General features: G+C 34.3%; 4 protein-coding genes across 4 annotated transcripts; 2 read left to right on the top strand and 2 right to left on the bottom strand.

Annotated features, from left to right (window-relative positions):
• Positions 1–778: 778 nt before the first annotated feature.
• LOC111795997 (cytochrome b561 and DOMON domain-containing protein At3g61750) lies at positions 779–2,401 on the bottom strand. Its single transcript, XM_023678670.2, has 4 exons — positions 2,201–2,401; positions 1,593–1,992; positions 1,223–1,509; positions 779–1,150 (listed from the first exon to the last, which is right to left on the bottom strand). The coding sequence occupies exons 1-4, from the start codon at positions 2,399–2,401 to the stop codon at positions 863–865; spliced, it is 1,176 nt and encodes a 391-aa protein (XP_023534438.2). The 3' UTR covers positions 779–862.
• A 938-nt stretch (positions 2,402–3,339) lies between these two features.
• On the top strand, positions 3,340–7,373 carry LOC111796009 (UDP-glucose 4-epimerase GEPI48). Its single transcript, XM_023678683.2, has 9 exons — positions 3,340–3,629; positions 3,901–3,950; positions 4,918–5,053; positions 5,198–5,299; positions 5,624–5,851; positions 5,994–6,072; positions 6,323–6,405; positions 6,900–6,991; positions 7,075–7,373. The coding sequence occupies exons 1-9, from the start codon at positions 3,447–3,449 to the stop codon at positions 7,169–7,171; spliced, it is 1,050 nt and encodes a 349-aa protein (XP_023534451.2). The 5' UTR covers positions 3,340–3,446; the 3' UTR covers positions 7,172–7,373.
• A 1,184-nt stretch (positions 7,374–8,557) lies between these two features.
• Positions 8,558–10,685, bottom strand: LOC111796047 (uncharacterized). Its single transcript, XM_023678740.2, has 3 exons — positions 10,433–10,685; positions 9,290–9,441; positions 8,558–8,759 (listed from the first exon to the last, which is right to left on the bottom strand). The coding sequence occupies exons 1-3, from the start codon at positions 10,500–10,502 to the stop codon at positions 8,742–8,744; spliced, it is 240 nt and encodes a 79-aa protein (XP_023534508.1). The 5' UTR covers positions 10,503–10,685; the 3' UTR covers positions 8,558–8,741.
• A 734-nt stretch (positions 10,686–11,419) lies between these two features.
• Positions 11,420–15,734, top strand: LOC111795979 (copper ion binding / methyltransferase). Its single transcript, XM_023678645.2, has 12 exons — positions 11,420–11,628; positions 11,734–11,999; positions 12,349–12,422; positions 12,520–12,614; positions 12,947–13,044; positions 13,258–13,341; positions 13,620–13,700; positions 13,782–13,865; positions 14,011–14,106; positions 14,674–14,753; positions 14,977–15,065; positions 15,234–15,734. The coding sequence occupies exons 1-12, from the start codon at positions 11,496–11,498 to the stop codon at positions 15,575–15,577; spliced, it is 1,524 nt and encodes a 507-aa protein (XP_023534413.2). The 5' UTR covers positions 11,420–11,495; the 3' UTR covers positions 15,578–15,734.
• Positions 15,735–16,411: the final 677 nt, after the last annotated feature.

Genomic DNA, 16,411 nt, shown 5'->3' with positions numbered 1-16,411 from the left:
TGAAAGATAAGACATATATGATTAAATTTAGTGAACGATATTTCAAGTAACTAGTTAACCTTGTAATAATAATTGCAAAATTACTACAATATCAACTTTTCGGGTAATTCTCCAATTTTCTATCTTATTGATATTAATTGTTTTTAAAATTCATTAAAATCATGAAAATATGAAAATTTGAACCGTCAATTATTTGAATTATATTGATTTTAACTTTTATTTTGGTTAAATGCATAATTCTAAATTTTACCTTAAATTGATTCTACCTATTTATGTATTACCGTCCTTTAATGAATAATATATTTAAAATTAAATTAATGTATGAGTCTAATTATTCAACTAATTCACGAATTTTAAATTGAAAGTAGCATTTAAGTGTCTAGATATATTTACAAAATATTAATTTGACCACGCCAATCTTTTTGCTAAAGAGTTGATGGTCGAATTAAAATATTTATAATTACCCAAAATTTATTATTATTATTATTATTTTCTTTAAAGTTTTATATGTTGAATAATACAACTAAGATAAATTAGGAGAATTTCCTTACTTTTCCCTCTAAATTATGCCTATCTTCTTTATTAAATTAATATATTTATATGTTTTATCGAATTATATGCAAAATTAAACTTTAATTATAATGTGGTTATTAAAATATATTTGGATTCTAAAAACATAATTTTGATGAATTTTGTAATTTTTAATATTTATTTAGTTATAAGAGAAAAAACCAGTCATATTGTTAATTCGTAGCTGTAATTTTTTGGGATGGCATAGTTGTAATTTAAGTTATTTTTTCTAAGAGATGTTCGTAACGTGAATGATTCATAATTTGTATTTACATAATCTTTTACAAAGGCTTCAAGATTGACCGGCTATTCGAAACACGGGCGGTTGATCAATAATGGCTTTCGGAATCTCATTTTTTCTCCTCATTCGTCCTTCGAAGAAGATCAACGCTATCAACAGAGTAACGAACGCCACAAAGAAACATATCTTCAAACCCTGATCGGCGTTGACTCCATGGAAGCCGACGAAAACGTTCGAAACTCCCAATACCATTGCGGTTCTTCCCACCCAATAGTGAACGAAGTTCCAATACTGCCGGCGTATGGATTCACGCGACGGCCTTCCCATGAACTGGCAAACCTGTAGAAAAAAAAATACAGTTTCAGATTGCGAAGCGTTAGAACAGAGGATCGTCGGCTACGGTTAACGAACCTCGAGACCTGCAAGGAAAAATACAGTGTAGCCGAGGAATTTGTGCCCTAGGAAAGTGGCGTTGGTTCTCTGGTACAGATTGCGTCCTAAAGAGATGGAGATGATTCCGATGAAGAAACCGATGAACTGTGTTGAAGAATGAAAGTAATACCACGACGGTTCGACGTGGCGGAAGTATCTCGCGATTAACAATCCAGCCGGCGTTAAAATGCCCCAGCCGATTACCGCCGCCATTCCATGGTATCTTCTTAGGTCGCTAGGGTTCATTGGTTGCCGTGCTACGCGACCTGCATAAAACGGTAAATCGATAAAATTCGAGCCCTAATTTGTTGAAATTCGGTCTGTAGGAAGAAGAAATTGGGGGAAAAACCTGTGCTGAACTCGATGTGTGTGGTGGTACTGTTAACATGTTTAGGGAGAAGGCCATTTCTTAAGGGATTTCCAGAGCCGATGGCGATTAAAATTGGTTGATGAGATAGGGAACTGCTGAACTTGAGCTGGAAAGCAATGTAGAGAAGCTCTCCATGAACAACAACGGCAGGGCTTGCAGTGGTGAAATGCAAATCGCCTTTGTCAGGTATGACTCTGGACATGTTTTTGCCTTCTAAATAGTATTGCCTTAATCCAGAGACGCCGTCTCTTTCTATCCAAGCCACTATGGCGCTCGATCCCACCATTTTTCCGTCGCCGGAAAATCCGATTCCGATCCATCTGTAAGCGTGTCTCCCTGCTAACACCAACGTCGTCACGTTCTGATCGTCTTGGTAAAACTGCAACATACATCGGTTCAGAATCGGGTGAGATATTAGCAGTCAAAATCGGGTTGATTTCATGGATTTCTTCCTCTGTTTCTGATTCTTTTCAAGCTTCTCTATAGGTTTCTTAAATTTCCTAGGTTTAAATGAAGCTAAATTCCGAAAACAAGAAATGAAATAGTATCGGTAATACGAAAAGTAAATGATGGATTGAGAAGATTACATGGAAGGAAAACGTCTGTTGCCAAATGAGGGAGCAGGCGAGGCCGGAGAGATCAGAGTATGGAGTAGGAAGAATCTCTCTGAGATTTGAACTGCAGCTTGGCGATTGAACGTCGGAGGCTTCCGGCGTGAATCCGACGACGACGAGGCAGAAGAGTGAAGGGAGAAGTTTCTTTGAAAATTTTGAAATTGAACCCGCCATTTCCTTTGCTTTTTCATTTTTTCCCCCTCTCTTTACTCAGAAATCTAGAGATCGCCATTGATGGAACCTCACCTCTGCGATCAAACAAGTGGAAGGTGGAGAAGGAAGAGGCCATTTAATCACGCTTGACCTTTCCTTGAGCTTCAAGTATCCTAGAAGAACACCATATTATTCTATAAAACAGATTACCCTTATGCATATTAGATTAAAATATTATTTTCTTACTTCATGTCTTTTTAAATATCTAAATTTAGTAATTATACTTTATATTAATTTTTTAAATCAAACTATATATATATATTTAAAACTATATATACCAATTTCAGCTTAATTAATTGATATTCATAATTTACTTTGAAAACCAGTTGTGAGATTAAACTATTTTCATACCTAAAATCAGTAAGCCGGTATAAAACCAGTATTTTTTATCATATAAAAATAATTGAAGTAAGTTTTCAATAGTGAAAGCATATGTACACAAAATAGACTCGAAAATGGATTTACTTAGTCTCTAGCATGCTAGTCTCGTCTTCCTTTGATCTGCATAATCTACATGTATAAATAAAAGTTAAAATAATTTTAATAAATAATTAATTTAATTAGCAAGTAGTTAACTTGTATTTCGGGCTGAAGTTTTATTTACTGATTCTTAATTTTTAAGAATCAGTCAAAAGTTATAATGTGGAGGCACATGTGACATTTTGGGTAAAATAATAAAAGAGTGGAGGTTTATTTAAGTATATGGTGTTTGATCATATAAAATTAATTATCTATTCAAATTTAGAAACATGCATAAACTCGTATCCTAATGTATTTTTAATCAGCAAGCTTGCAAGATATTAACTTGTTGATTTTCAAAAATATTTTTTAAAAAATACATTATTTAGAAACTTGCAAATCACATAATAATAATAATAATAATAATAATAATAATAATCAATTTCTCATAAGCATTATAAAATACAATTCCTCTTCTCTCTTACCATCCCGAACTCCTCTCAGAATAATTCAACTCTTCAGTTGTTTCTCCCTCTGAGCATCAGCCATGGCGAAGAGTATTTTGGTCACTGGCGGAGCTGGATACATCGGCAGTCACACCGTTCTTCAGCTTCTTCTCGGCGGCTACAACGCCGTCGTCGTCGATAACTTGGATAACTCCTCCGAGATCGCTCTTCGTAGAGTCACAGATCTGGCTGGGGATTTCGGGAAGAATCTCGTATTTCACAAGGTTTCTGCCTTGATTTTGCCTTGCTTTTGTACTTTTTGTTAGGTCAATCGTTCGATGTGGTGTGTTAAACTGTAGATCGTGTTTATTTGATGGCTTTTGCTTCTTTCATTCTTATTCACGAGCGTGATTTGGCGATTTCTTCGAAATGATTAGTTACATGTGGATTTGATTTGGAGTCTGTTTTCCGATTTTCCCCTAAAGTTCTCGATCTACAATTACAATGCGATTGACGATTTGTACTGTTCTTGTGACTGTGATTTTTCTCTTGCAGCTTGATTTGAGGGATAAGCCCGCTCTTGAGAAGGTTTTCGCTTCGACGCAGTAAGGATCTACTTACCTTTCTCACCTTTCATACACTGTTTTTTGATGATTCGCATTTCGGCATTGGGTACAGAAAGCATCTTTGTGCACATGTGGTTTAGCCTTTCTGGTGCAGTCCGATCCGAAAGAATCCCCTAACTTTAAGCGGAGCGGTCCGGTTCTGTCGAATAAAAACATTTCAGCGTGAATCTAGAGATGCCCCCGGTTCTTCTTTTTTTTTTTTTTTTTTTTTTTTTTTTTTTTTTTTTTTTAGGGAGGGGGTTTTTAAATATTGTATTTGAAAATGGCGACTAAAATTTGTTTTCCTTCATTAAATTAATTCCTAAAATTTATTTTATAGTATGAGCATGGCTGACATAAATATAATTTAAAAGGTAAAATTTAATTTTTTAATTTTTTATATTTATTATTGAACATGTTTTTCTTAATTTTTTGTCGGACGTATATTAATATGAAGAGGAGCTAAAACAATTTTTTTTTAGTTAGAGCTTTAATTTGTTATTTTTAATGAATGACATTGACGAAAAGGCCCCTCCAGCTCTCTTCATGAAGAACATTGTTGGTTGGTCCTTTCAAGTTTCGTACTTCATTCATGAAAATTAAAGGCATTTTATGAAATGATGATATTTGGTATTCGGAAAATATGTCTGTTTAATTGATTTTTCGCAATATTTCATTATACTTTGTATGAAGTTGTTTTTATCATATTCATTAGATTATGCAAATAAACTACAATAATTTTCTAATATCTGTTAGCTATGTGATTTCATTGTGTACTGAGGGTTCAAGAAATTTCTGGGTTTTTGATAAAATGAATTAGTTTCATAACCTTGTTCCTCTCGCTCTCTCTCTCTCTCTCAATGTTTGAATATGAAGCTTTATGCTTCCAAAAGAAAATTTTGCCTTTTGTTATTCTTTCTTTCTTTTTGCATTCTATAACTTTTGGAAATTCAAACTGCTTTTGCAGATTCGATGCTGTCATACACTTCGCTGGACTTAAAGCAGTTGGCGAGAGTGTCCAAAAGCCACTGCTTTACTATGATAACAACTTAATTGGGACAATTGTCCTGTTGGAAGTCATGGCTGCCTATGGATGCAAAAAGGTTATTCTCTGACATGTTATTAAATTCCATTTTAAAGAACTTAATTATTGACAAGGAAAAACAAGTTTATCGTGATGTCTTCTCTGGACTGTTTCCCAATTTTGGTATAACTGACAAATCTTTAAAAATTTGGTCTCTTGTCAGCTCGTGTTTTCATCATCAGCTACTGTATATGGGTGGCCAAAGGAAGTCCCTTGCACTGAAGAGTTCCCTTTGTCTGCAACAAACCCTTATGGACGAACTAAGGTGCATACTACATTGAATCAACTATGGAACCTTAGATGCTCTTTAGAAACTGCTCTTAGATTTTTAATATAGAAAACTTACTCATGTCTGCCATGGAAGGTTTAATATCCTACAAGTTACTTTGACAATCGAATAGAGTAAGTCAGATGATTTTCTCGTGAGAATAGTCAAGCTGGCTCGAACACTAATGAAAAAGGGAACTTAGTAAATAGTTGTTTCTTGGTTGAGTGAAGATCATAAACAAACAAGAACCTATGCTCATTTAGATGTTTCTTCCATGAGCAGATCTTATTGAAATGACACAATATGTTCTTTTACTTCCAGCTGTTCATCGAAGAAATTTGCCGAGATATTTACCGATCAGATTCAGAATGGAAAATCATATTGCTTAGATACTTCAACCCAGTAGGTGCTCATCCCAGTGGAGACATTGGTGAAGACCCCCGTGGAATTCCCAACAACTTGATGCCCTTTGTGCAACAAGTTGCTGTTGGCAGACGGCCAGCCTTGACCGTTTTTGGAACCGACTACTCTACCAAGGATGGAACAGGGGTATGTGTGAACCCCCTTCCAAAAGAATCCATCTTCTGAATTATTATTCGGGGATGACATAAAGTTTTCTTCTACTCATATCCCTCAAATTTCTCTTGTTTGATAATTAGAGGTTGGTGGCTATTGTCTGTCCCTTGTGCAGGTTCGTGACTACATTCATGTTGTTGATTTAGCTGATGGGCACATTGCCGCATTGCGGAAAGTGGATGATCCCAGCATAGGTATGTTCTACAAATGGATTATGTTAGGCACCATCCAATTAGTTTCTTACTAATGAAGATCTATTCAAGATTCTTTCCCTAGACATGTTTGAGTGTAGTCACATCATACCATTGACATCTTTCAAGAATTTACCTTGGTTGATTTTCTGAACCAGATGGTAATAGTATCGATTTGCATACAGAATTAAGCACTGTTTTGTTTATACTTTTAACTGGGGGAAGAATAACGCTGTGCTTGTATTATCCACAGGCTGCGAGGTTTACAATTTGGGAACTGGAAAGGGTACTTCAGTTTTGGAGATGGTTTCAGCATTTGAAAGTGCATCTGGACAGGTAAAAGATTTTCCTTCATATGGTATGCTCATTATAATAATAGCAGCAATAGGCTGCTGGTACACCTTTCATTCTCAATGACTAGATAATGTGGAGGATTATTGAAAAAAGCAGTCCAACATTAGCTAACTAAGAGGAGGATCATGGGTTTATAAGAAATACGGTCTCCAAGGCCTTTTGGGGAAACAAAAAACAAAGCCATAAGAGCTTATGCTCAAAGTGGACAATATCGTGACTCCTAACAGACAATGCTGAAAATGCATCATAGAGATGTCAGATTGATTTCTCATCGTTGATCAGTACGTAACATGGCTGCATCAGAGAACTGTCCGGTGACATTTCCTTCCCTAGTTGGAATTAGTAAGCTCATATTTGGACATTTCGAGTCTCACCACACATGAAAGGAAGTGTTAATAATTCGTCCAATAAAACTAAACATTTAAGCTTATGAGCTGAGTTGCAAGACATATAATGAAATGTAATTCCTTTTGCAGAAAATTCCTCTTGTGATGGCGGATCGACGACCAGGGGATGCTGAAATTGTGTATGCGGAAACAGAGAAAGCGGAGAAGGAGTTGAACTGGAAGTAAGATTGTTAGGAAGGCTGGAGTTTGAATCACTCTGTTTATAAAGACTCTTAAGAGATGTGTTATGTTCGTTGTTGTGCAGGGCCAAGTATGGAATTGAAGAAATGTGCATGGATCAATGGAACTGGGCCAGCAAAAATCCTTATGGCTATGAAGCTTCAGCCCCCAACAACAAATAAGAAGCCCAATTTGCTTGGTATTTTCCAATTTCCATAAGCTTTTTTGCCATTGCCTCCTGAGATTTGCATCTCTCTCCGTATCAGTGATATGAATAAACCCAATACCCTCTCCCCTGCAGTGTTTTTAACACTTGCTTTTTAGGTCTTTGTTGGAGTTGGAATGCAAACATTTATTTTAATCCAAAGTTTATCTTCCACGAAATTATCAATATCTGATCTCAAATACTTGCTCAGGCTTTATTCTTCCATGTTTGAAATTTTTGCAAAAGACACAAACTAAACAATTCAATTTATTAATTATTAGGCTAAATATAATGATTTTTCTAAAATTTACTCACCATTGATTTAAAAGTTTCAATGGCCAAGATGAAAAGTTGAAACTTGTTGGCACGTGTTTGGGAGGAAGAGGAGCCGTAGGTCAGGGAATGTGGTTTCTTTTGACCGCTGAAAACAAGAGATTCTCGTGTTGGGTACAGCAGTCGTGCTTCCTTCGTTGTTTTATTTGTATCATGACCATCGTCATTTAAAAGACCTTTTTACCCTCCACTTACTATTGTTTAATCAAATGGCTCAGTAAAATAAAAAATAAAAAATAAAAACTTTAACACGTGTTAATAGATCAATTAATAATGTTTGAGATTTAATTAAAAATATTTACTAAACACTGTTTAACCGTTTTTTAATGAGATTTAATTTTTGCTAATTCAATGCCTCGAGGTTCTTTTGGACGATTCTTAAAAGATGCATTAATGGATGACAGGTTGCGTAACGTATTAATACAATTCTCTTATTCATAGTATTTTCGAATTTATAGTATACTTTTTCCCCCAAAAAGAAATCCTTATATTCTTTGGTTAAGTTATTTATTTATTTTAATAAAGTAACTTAAAAGGTCGGTTTGGAATATTTTTAATATAAATACTTTTGAAAAAAATTTAACAAAAATAATTTAAATGACAAATTTGTTTGGTTATTTTATAAGCATCTATCATCATTTACATCGAGTAAATTGATTATGCAAATAATTTTGCTCAGAATATGTAATTTTTTAATGATAATTAAGGTTCATAAAAACAATCTAACATGAAATTTAAAAAAAAAAAAAAAAAGGATTATAATAATGATAATTAATATAAAATTAATGTTTCCTTTTCCACTATTTCATAGCATCATCACATAATTACTCACTCTTAATCTTATCAATACAATTAAATTACAAAATTGAAGAATTTAATATTATTCTAGATCGAAAAGAAATTTATTGTATTATTCCAAATTCCATTCCACATTATTAAAAAAGGAAAAAGCCCTTCTTTGTACTGATAATAATATCCCAACACCTGTTTGGTAAACAGCACAGGAATAAATAAAGCAAAATGGGTGTCGTGTCCAAACTGCATTTCCTTTCCTTTTAATAAAGAAGATTTAAATCAAGTATTTCTTTTGCATATAGAAATTTCACAATATTATGATATGATGATACTGATAGAAAGTTCAATGCTGGAAGCTAAAACTTTAAATATAAGAAAAGAATGTCCACAACCATACTATATTTCACTCTCAAAGCTCATCAGATGCATCCACCCAGCTGCAAATAAGTCGAACAATTTGTGAGTAAAAAGCAAAACAGGGAGTAAATGATTCATAGAAGAAGCCTCATTCATTCTAGGACTCAAATTTTGAACAGGCTTGTTGCTAAATGTACTTACATATGTTAGAATGTTTTAAATTTAAAGTATCCGGGGTGTTTAACTATTCTCACGAGCCAATCATCTAACCTTCCTACACCGGTAATTCGTATAATATTAAATCTTGAAGTCCAAAGTGGTCGACATGCTAGAAGTTAACATCACTACATCTAAGTAATACTCAATGAAAAAGTATCAACTCCATATTCCATTGACGAACAAACTATAATGAACCGAAGACGACTTTCTAAAACACAAACCAACGACTCATGCTTTCCGACCAAACAGCTGGGATTTCTTTTAAGGCTTAAGGTTTGTATCTCATGTCGATTTGATTCATTTCTTGCAACAAGAAAGGTCCAAATTGAATGCTTGAAGCACATTGCATTAGAAGAAAAAACAAGGCAATAACCAAATAGGAATACGTTACCAAAATAGCTTCAATCTCCTCATTGGACATTGGAGTCCTTTTAGGCTGAAGGGAAGCTTTTCCTCCAATAGTTTTGGATGCCTTTTCATTTAAAGATAAGAATAAGACTTGATCATCCACCCCAATGCTTGTTGGAGTCTGAGAAGTAGAACCTGTAAACATTCTTCAGTATTTAGTACTTCCATAAAATGACTTGACAGACAACTTTAGAAAATACAACACCAAGACAGCATTCAACGATCGATATTATACGATATTTCAACTCGTTAATGATCATCCACGTCTATTAAAACCCAACCATTCAAATAACAACAAAGACACTGACCGTCCAAGCATCAAAAGAGGGGAAAGTGAGTTAAAGATCATCAATGTCTATTATACGGTAATTCAACTCGTTAATGATCATCCATGTCTATTAAAACAAGTAAGCTACAAATACACAACTTCAATACATTGCCTAACCCTTCTTTTTTTCTCTCTTTTCAAAGAGGTAGTAGCAATATTTGGAGTGCTTGTTAAGTCGGTTTTGAGTCAACTTTGAAATGGAAAAGACATGAAATTGACATAGAAGCATATAGAAGGGTTTCTTAAATTAGTGCTTAGATACTCAGGACTTAATAGAAGCAGAAAAGGCACAAAAATAAATTCCCCTCCCATATAGATATCTTTGAATTAGGTTTCATTCTAAACTCTGACCCTGAGGCTTGGTTAGCTAATCTGTTTCATTACATTTCAAAATCTAGGTTAACAAATTGCTACTCAAATGTAGAAAACCAATTAATAACAAACACATTTAGTCCACATGAGTGCACCAGGTTCTCCATCAACAAGCTAAAACAGGCAAATAAAATCCAAACCATAAGAACAAAGATCTGATCATGCTAAACAGAAAAAACCCAGCTCCAAGCAGTCAAACGAAGGCACAAACCACAGCAATAAATACAGGTGAAGTCAAAGAACAAGTCAAGAATCAACGAACAAAACAGAAGGAAAACGATCGAATACAAACACCAGCTAGAAAAGAAAAACAAAAAACACGCGACGATTTTCATATGGGTATAAAGGATTTTCTCGGTTTAGGAAGATCATCATTGATCGAAGTACATAAAAGTAGCGAGAAGAAAAGGGTAGATGGAGGCGGACCAGAGGGGTTTGGATGTCGCTTGGGGAACTTGATGCGAGGGATCCTCTTGAGGGCCTGAGCTCCACCCATAACGCTCAATGAGGGGTCGGTTTGTTGGTGGTGGTGCTGTGTTCTTTGCACTGCGTAGATGGTTGATGAAGATCTTGGTGAAAGTGACGGCGATTTGAAGCAAATGGCGACGAGGGAGCCAATGCGATGCAAGTGCAATTCGGCGTCGTTTATACTCAACGTTTTGTCAACATGCGTGGTTGTCCTCTAAAATACGCGTTTCCTTTGACGAATCTTTCTTCTTGTTCTTTCTCTTAAAAAAAAAAAAGAAGAGATTTATAAGGGAATGAAAATCAAATAATAGGAATAAATTTTTTAATTTCTATTAATAGCATTTAATTCAAATGTAAATATCAAATATTTTACAAAAATATCACTTAAATTCGTATTTTATTTGAAAAGAATCTTTCAATTTTCAAAAAAATTATATATATCTTTAAAATTTCAAAAATTAATATCCTTCAATTTTTATTAAAAATTAAAAAAAAAAATATCCATTAAAAATTTGATATTAAAAATTAAGAATATAAGAATTTTTAAATATAAATATAAGATTTTTTAAATATAAATATAAGAATTTTAACACTGAAAATAGAATAGTCTATGGTATATTAAAATATTTCACATCTATATTTGGAAGATTTTTATTAAAGATTTGATATTAAAGAAGAAAGAGAAAAGGCTGTGGAGATCAAATAATAATATATTTTAAAATTAAAAAGTAATAATTTTGTTTTTATTTATTTATTTTTATTTTATTTTTTTAGTTCTAAACATAAATTTGAAAATTTAAGAGATAAAATTTAACAAATTAATTATTTTTTGTTAAATATTTTTTTGACCGGTTTATTCAGAAAAAGAAGAAAAAAGAAAAAAAAAAAAAGAAAAAAAAAAAGAAAAAAAAAAAAAAACCGTTGTTGATCGACTCTAAAGCCCTAAAACTAAAACCCACAAATTTGGGAAATCTTCGTGGTTGCCCAGACCGTCTGTGTAGTCTCTCAATTGGGCTCGACAATGGCGTCTCTACTGCAAGAAACATCCCAAAAAGTCATCACGCCGGAGATCCTCCGCTCTGCCGCCAAACAATCACAGCGTTGCCTCATTGTCCCAGTCCGCCTTCGCCGTGCCATCAAGAAGTACCTTCGAGGTTACACTTCCTCTATTCGTTTCTTCTTTGGAGCTCCGTGTGAGTATGTTTCTTTCTTTGTATTACTCTGTGTGTCTGATTCTATGGCGTTTCTGCACATTTCAGAGCAAGAAGTGCCGCACCTGAAGAGGAAGGTGCTGAGGTTGTCTGAATCTTTCAGTGGCATCAAGGATGTTAATCTGCACCTGGCAGCAACCACTTCGAAGGAGCTTGTTGAAGATCCCTTGAAATCGGTAGAGCAGTCCAAGCGTTGGAAGATTAAGAGCTGCTATGGTGATATTGGGTTTCAGTACAGAGATGATGAGACGATTGCTTATGTCGCCTCCCGAATGCCTGCTGTTTACTCTGCGTGCTATAGAGTTCTTAACGAGGTAAAATAGGTATCTGTATATTAATAACCGATTGAATTAGCTCTCTGTCATCTTCAGAAAATCGAGAAATGAACTGGAACTGCAAGAAACAAGACATCTCAATGGATAGTATATGGTGAAATGCTCAGGCGAAAGAATTAACTTGCACGTTGTAATTAGGCAATACATTAACGGATTTAGCAATTTAGAACATAATCATTTTATCAGTGAAACATGTGTGATAATGTCGGGAAGCTTACTTTTTTTAACAGACCTTTTCAAATTGATTCAGGGTTTACTTCTATCAGGTTCGGTTTCTATAACTGGGAATGATTTTCTAATCATTTTTCTTTTACATGTATGCACTTAGGTTCGTAGAAGACTGCCTGATTTCTCTCCATCTAGTGTATTGGATTTTGGTGCTGGCACTGGTTCAGCTTTCTGGTAACAAGTATCGTAATTCATTTATCTTAAATAGAATGCATGGACTGTCATAAACCTATATTAGCTAATTACATTGTGATTTGATTCAAATTTCTAGGGCTCTGCGAGAAGTCTGGCCACACTCTGTAGAGAAAGTTAATATAGTAGAACCATCACAATCAATGCAACGTGCTGGACGGAGTTTGATACAAGGTATTGAGGAATTTACATTTCATTGCTGCAAGTTGTAATTTTGAACTGATAATTGTGAATAACAAAGTTTTGTTTTATTCGTTCCTTCCATAAAAATAAATAAAGAACCAATTTTTATTGCTATTAGACAAATTACAACCAGAAAACTTATTCAGGGTAGGGTTATTAAAACTATATCTGAAAACTAGATTAACTTCTGTATTTGAACCTGCAATTTTGAAGTATTAGTTGGCCATGACGAATGAAATAATGCATGTACATTCCTTATTGTGGTAGACTTGTTTTCAGTACTTATTGAAACAACAAAATTTACACCTTTTCATTTGTTTTAGGCCTAAAGGACTTGCCGCTTATTCATGGTTATGACAGCATTCAGGCGCTTAACAAAGATATTAGTAAGTCAGAGAGAGAACATGACCTTGTCATTGCAGTAAGTAACACTTTTGAAATTCTTCACTAGCATATTTTGGAACTTTTTTTTTTTGTTGCAAGAACTCGTCGCTCCTGGCTTCTGTCGTTTCTTCTTTTCCCATTTATTTTGTATATAACTTTGAAACCATTGCAGGTATGAAAAAATTGTGGTAATTTAGCTATTAGATCAGAGTACTAATTGATGTTTCATCTTATATGCTGTTGGATGAAGTCTTATGTACTCGGAGAAATACCGTCACTGAAGGACAGGGTAACCATAGTACGCCAGCTTTGGAATCTTACGAAAGATGCTCTGGTAAAAATTTAGCTCTGGGATTTTGTGTAACAACTTTTTTCTGATACTTGTTGTGGTCCTCTTATAATGAATACGTAATTAACCTAGAAATAAGAAAAATAAATTCTGGTGAACATTTTCTTGCCGTACCATAACACAACCCTGAAAAATGGGCATGAACTTCTTTTTCCAAACTTTATTTCTTGCAAGCCTTTTTCTCCCTTGTTATTTTTGGCCTTTGTGCTTTCGAAAGTGTAATTTTTTCTTCATGCAATTTAAGAAATATGAATGTGATGTAGGTGTTAGTTGAACCTGGAACACCACATGGATCAAATATCATATCTCAAATGCGATCTCACATATTGTGGATGGAAAAAAGAGTAAGTTGATATTTTTGTTGCATCTATTTGACAGTGCAGCATATTTTCTTCTTGACGATTGTGTTTTCTGCTGATATATAGAAATGGCGTAAACATGAAAACAACAAAAATATAGCTTCTAAGGACTTGATTACTCAAAAGTGCGGTGCATATGTAGTTGCTCCTGTGAGTATAACAGGTTCTTTCTCTCTTCTTTTATTTTTATAACTTTGATATACTCGATAACTTTAGCCTTTTGATTAATGTAGAAATCTTTTTCCTGATCATAATCAGCCTAATATCTGTGATTCTTATCTATCTTTTTAATCAGTGTCCTCATGATGGAATATGTCCATTAGTGAATACGGGAAAGTATTGCCATTTTGTTCAGCGATTGGAGAGGACATCAACGCAAAGAGCTTACAAGGTTCCTTTTCTTAGCATTCAGTTTCCTATCCCCTTAACACTCATATCGTGAGATGCATGTTAGCTTAAGAAGGCCGATACCTTATATCCGGACTATTATACTGCGGTTACCAATTATTTAGTTTTCCTTTTTATAGTTTCTTTTTATTGCTAGTTTGTATACATGCCTAAGTTTGACATTTGATCATTTTTTGAACAAGAGGAGTTGCAATGTTAATGTGTTCAATTTCTCTATTTTCTTTGTGACTGACAATATTAATTCTTGCTTTTCGATCCTGTACTCATCTCTTATTGTTGAATGTGACCACATCATAACTTGAAGTGCCTGGCCTAAATTTTTTTGAGAAAGTTGAAAAAGAGCATATTGTAAAATTTATTATTTTCTTTGTTATGCCTTGGATATACAATTGTGGTCCCTATTAAAACAAAAGCACAAGTGGTTTCGGGGATTTTCTCATCTTTTCATTCTAGATTTTGAATGTTCTTATGATGAATCTGTTAGCTTCCCTAGTATATAGTATAATATATGGATCCATTGCTTACTATCTTTTACTCTTTTTACATGTAGCGCGCCAAGGGTGAATCCTTGAGAGGTTTTGAGGACGAGAAGTTTTCTTATGTTGTATTCAGGCGTGGACAACGTCCACGGTGAGTTCATTTTAATTTTGTTCTCAAAATCTCGGACGTTTTTAGGTTCCGTTCTCTTAAAAACAATAGGATTATTCAAATGATATTATACTGATTGTTAGCAGTTTGTGTTACATTTATAATTTCTTCAACCTGGTGTCCTCATCTTGATATTTGTATGTGGACTCTCAATTCTCAAACACGTTTTTGCTTCGCTTTTCTAAACCTCACTTTGATTTTTCAGGGCACCATGGCCTCTAGACGGCATGAAGTTTGAGACGCTAAAGGAACAACATGCCAAAAGAAATCCAGAAGACCTAGAGATTGACTATGGTGAGAATTAAATAAATATAATTTAATATATCCTTCATATCTCTTTAAACCAGACAGTTATTAGAAATGACAACTAAAATCTTCAAACAGACCTCTATTAGCATTCGCTACAGTTTCACTAAAGTTGTTCTATTAATCTTTATCCCCTCTTACTTGTGACCATGGCAGAGGACCTAATAAAGTTGAACACACAAGATATTGTTCCATACCAAGAAGTGGATCCAGTTACATATGATTCTGATGTCATTGAAACTGAAATTCTTGATGATGGAGAAGAAGAGGGAGAGGAAGAACAAGGAGAATCGGCACTTGCTGATCTCGGTGGTGGTTGGGGCAGGATTGTATTTTCACCAATTCGAAGGGGCAGGCATGTATCGATGGATATTTGTCGATCGACGACGCGGGATGCCTCAGAGGGCTCGTTTGAGCGAGTTATTGTCACACAGAGTAAGAATCCTACTTTACATCATCAAGCTCGAAGGTCAGTTTGGGGTGATTTATGGCCTTTTTGAATTGTCTTCATGTCTGGCATGGCATCCATACACGAGTTGTTTAACTACTGGAAAATGTGTATAGAAGCCTATAGATGTAGACATTCACTTGTTATTGGAACGTTGATTTGGAGAGTCAAATCTTGTTTTTGGCATTAATGTTTATGATTCTTTAATATATTGATATTCGAATCTTAAAGAGTAAAACATTGTCAATTTCATCATGTCAAGTTCATTCTTGATCTTTCATTTATATATTTAATAGGTTTTTAAATGTTCAATTTTATGTCTAATTAATTTTTACTTCTAAGTTTCGACTAAGTTTCGAATATGTTTAGACAATATAAAATCAAGAACTTGTTGATTCAACTCCAAAAGTTAAAATCTTACTTTTCATGCTCATTTTAACAACAATTTCAGTAAATGATTAACCATTTCATTTATAATACAATTTCATTTTTTTTCTTAAAAGAACTTTATGAACTATACACATGTCATCAATGGAAGCAGAATCTGCAATGGTACATATAATAAAAAGTTCAGTCACTTTTAAAATGAAATTTACAGGAGAGAGAGAAAGAGAGATGAAATACAATCAAATTACGAAGTAATCAATGAAGAATCATCTTAAACCTCATCCATCATCTCACCATTTTCAGAACAATTCCACGACCCTTTATAGAAACCTCACACCCACCAAAAAGATCCCCACTTTCTTCCACTGGTTAATGAACCTCTCCCACTTTGATTTGAAAGGTCAGAGCAACTTCGTTAGGGCGATCCACCACTTTGATTTGAAAGGTCAGAGCAACCTCGTTAGGGCGATCCAGCTACTCGGAAAAGAGTTGAATTGTG

The sequence above is a fragment of the Cucurbita pepo genome, chromosome 5 (assembly GCF_057944985.1).
Source record: "Cucurbita pepo subsp. pepo isolate OVF chromosome 5, ASM5794498v1, whole genome shotgun sequence".
In the NCBI taxonomy this organism is placed as follows: Eukaryota; Viridiplantae; Streptophyta; class Magnoliopsida; order Cucurbitales; family Cucurbitaceae; genus Cucurbita; species Cucurbita pepo.
This window is presented reverse-complemented; position numbering and strand designations above follow the sequence as displayed.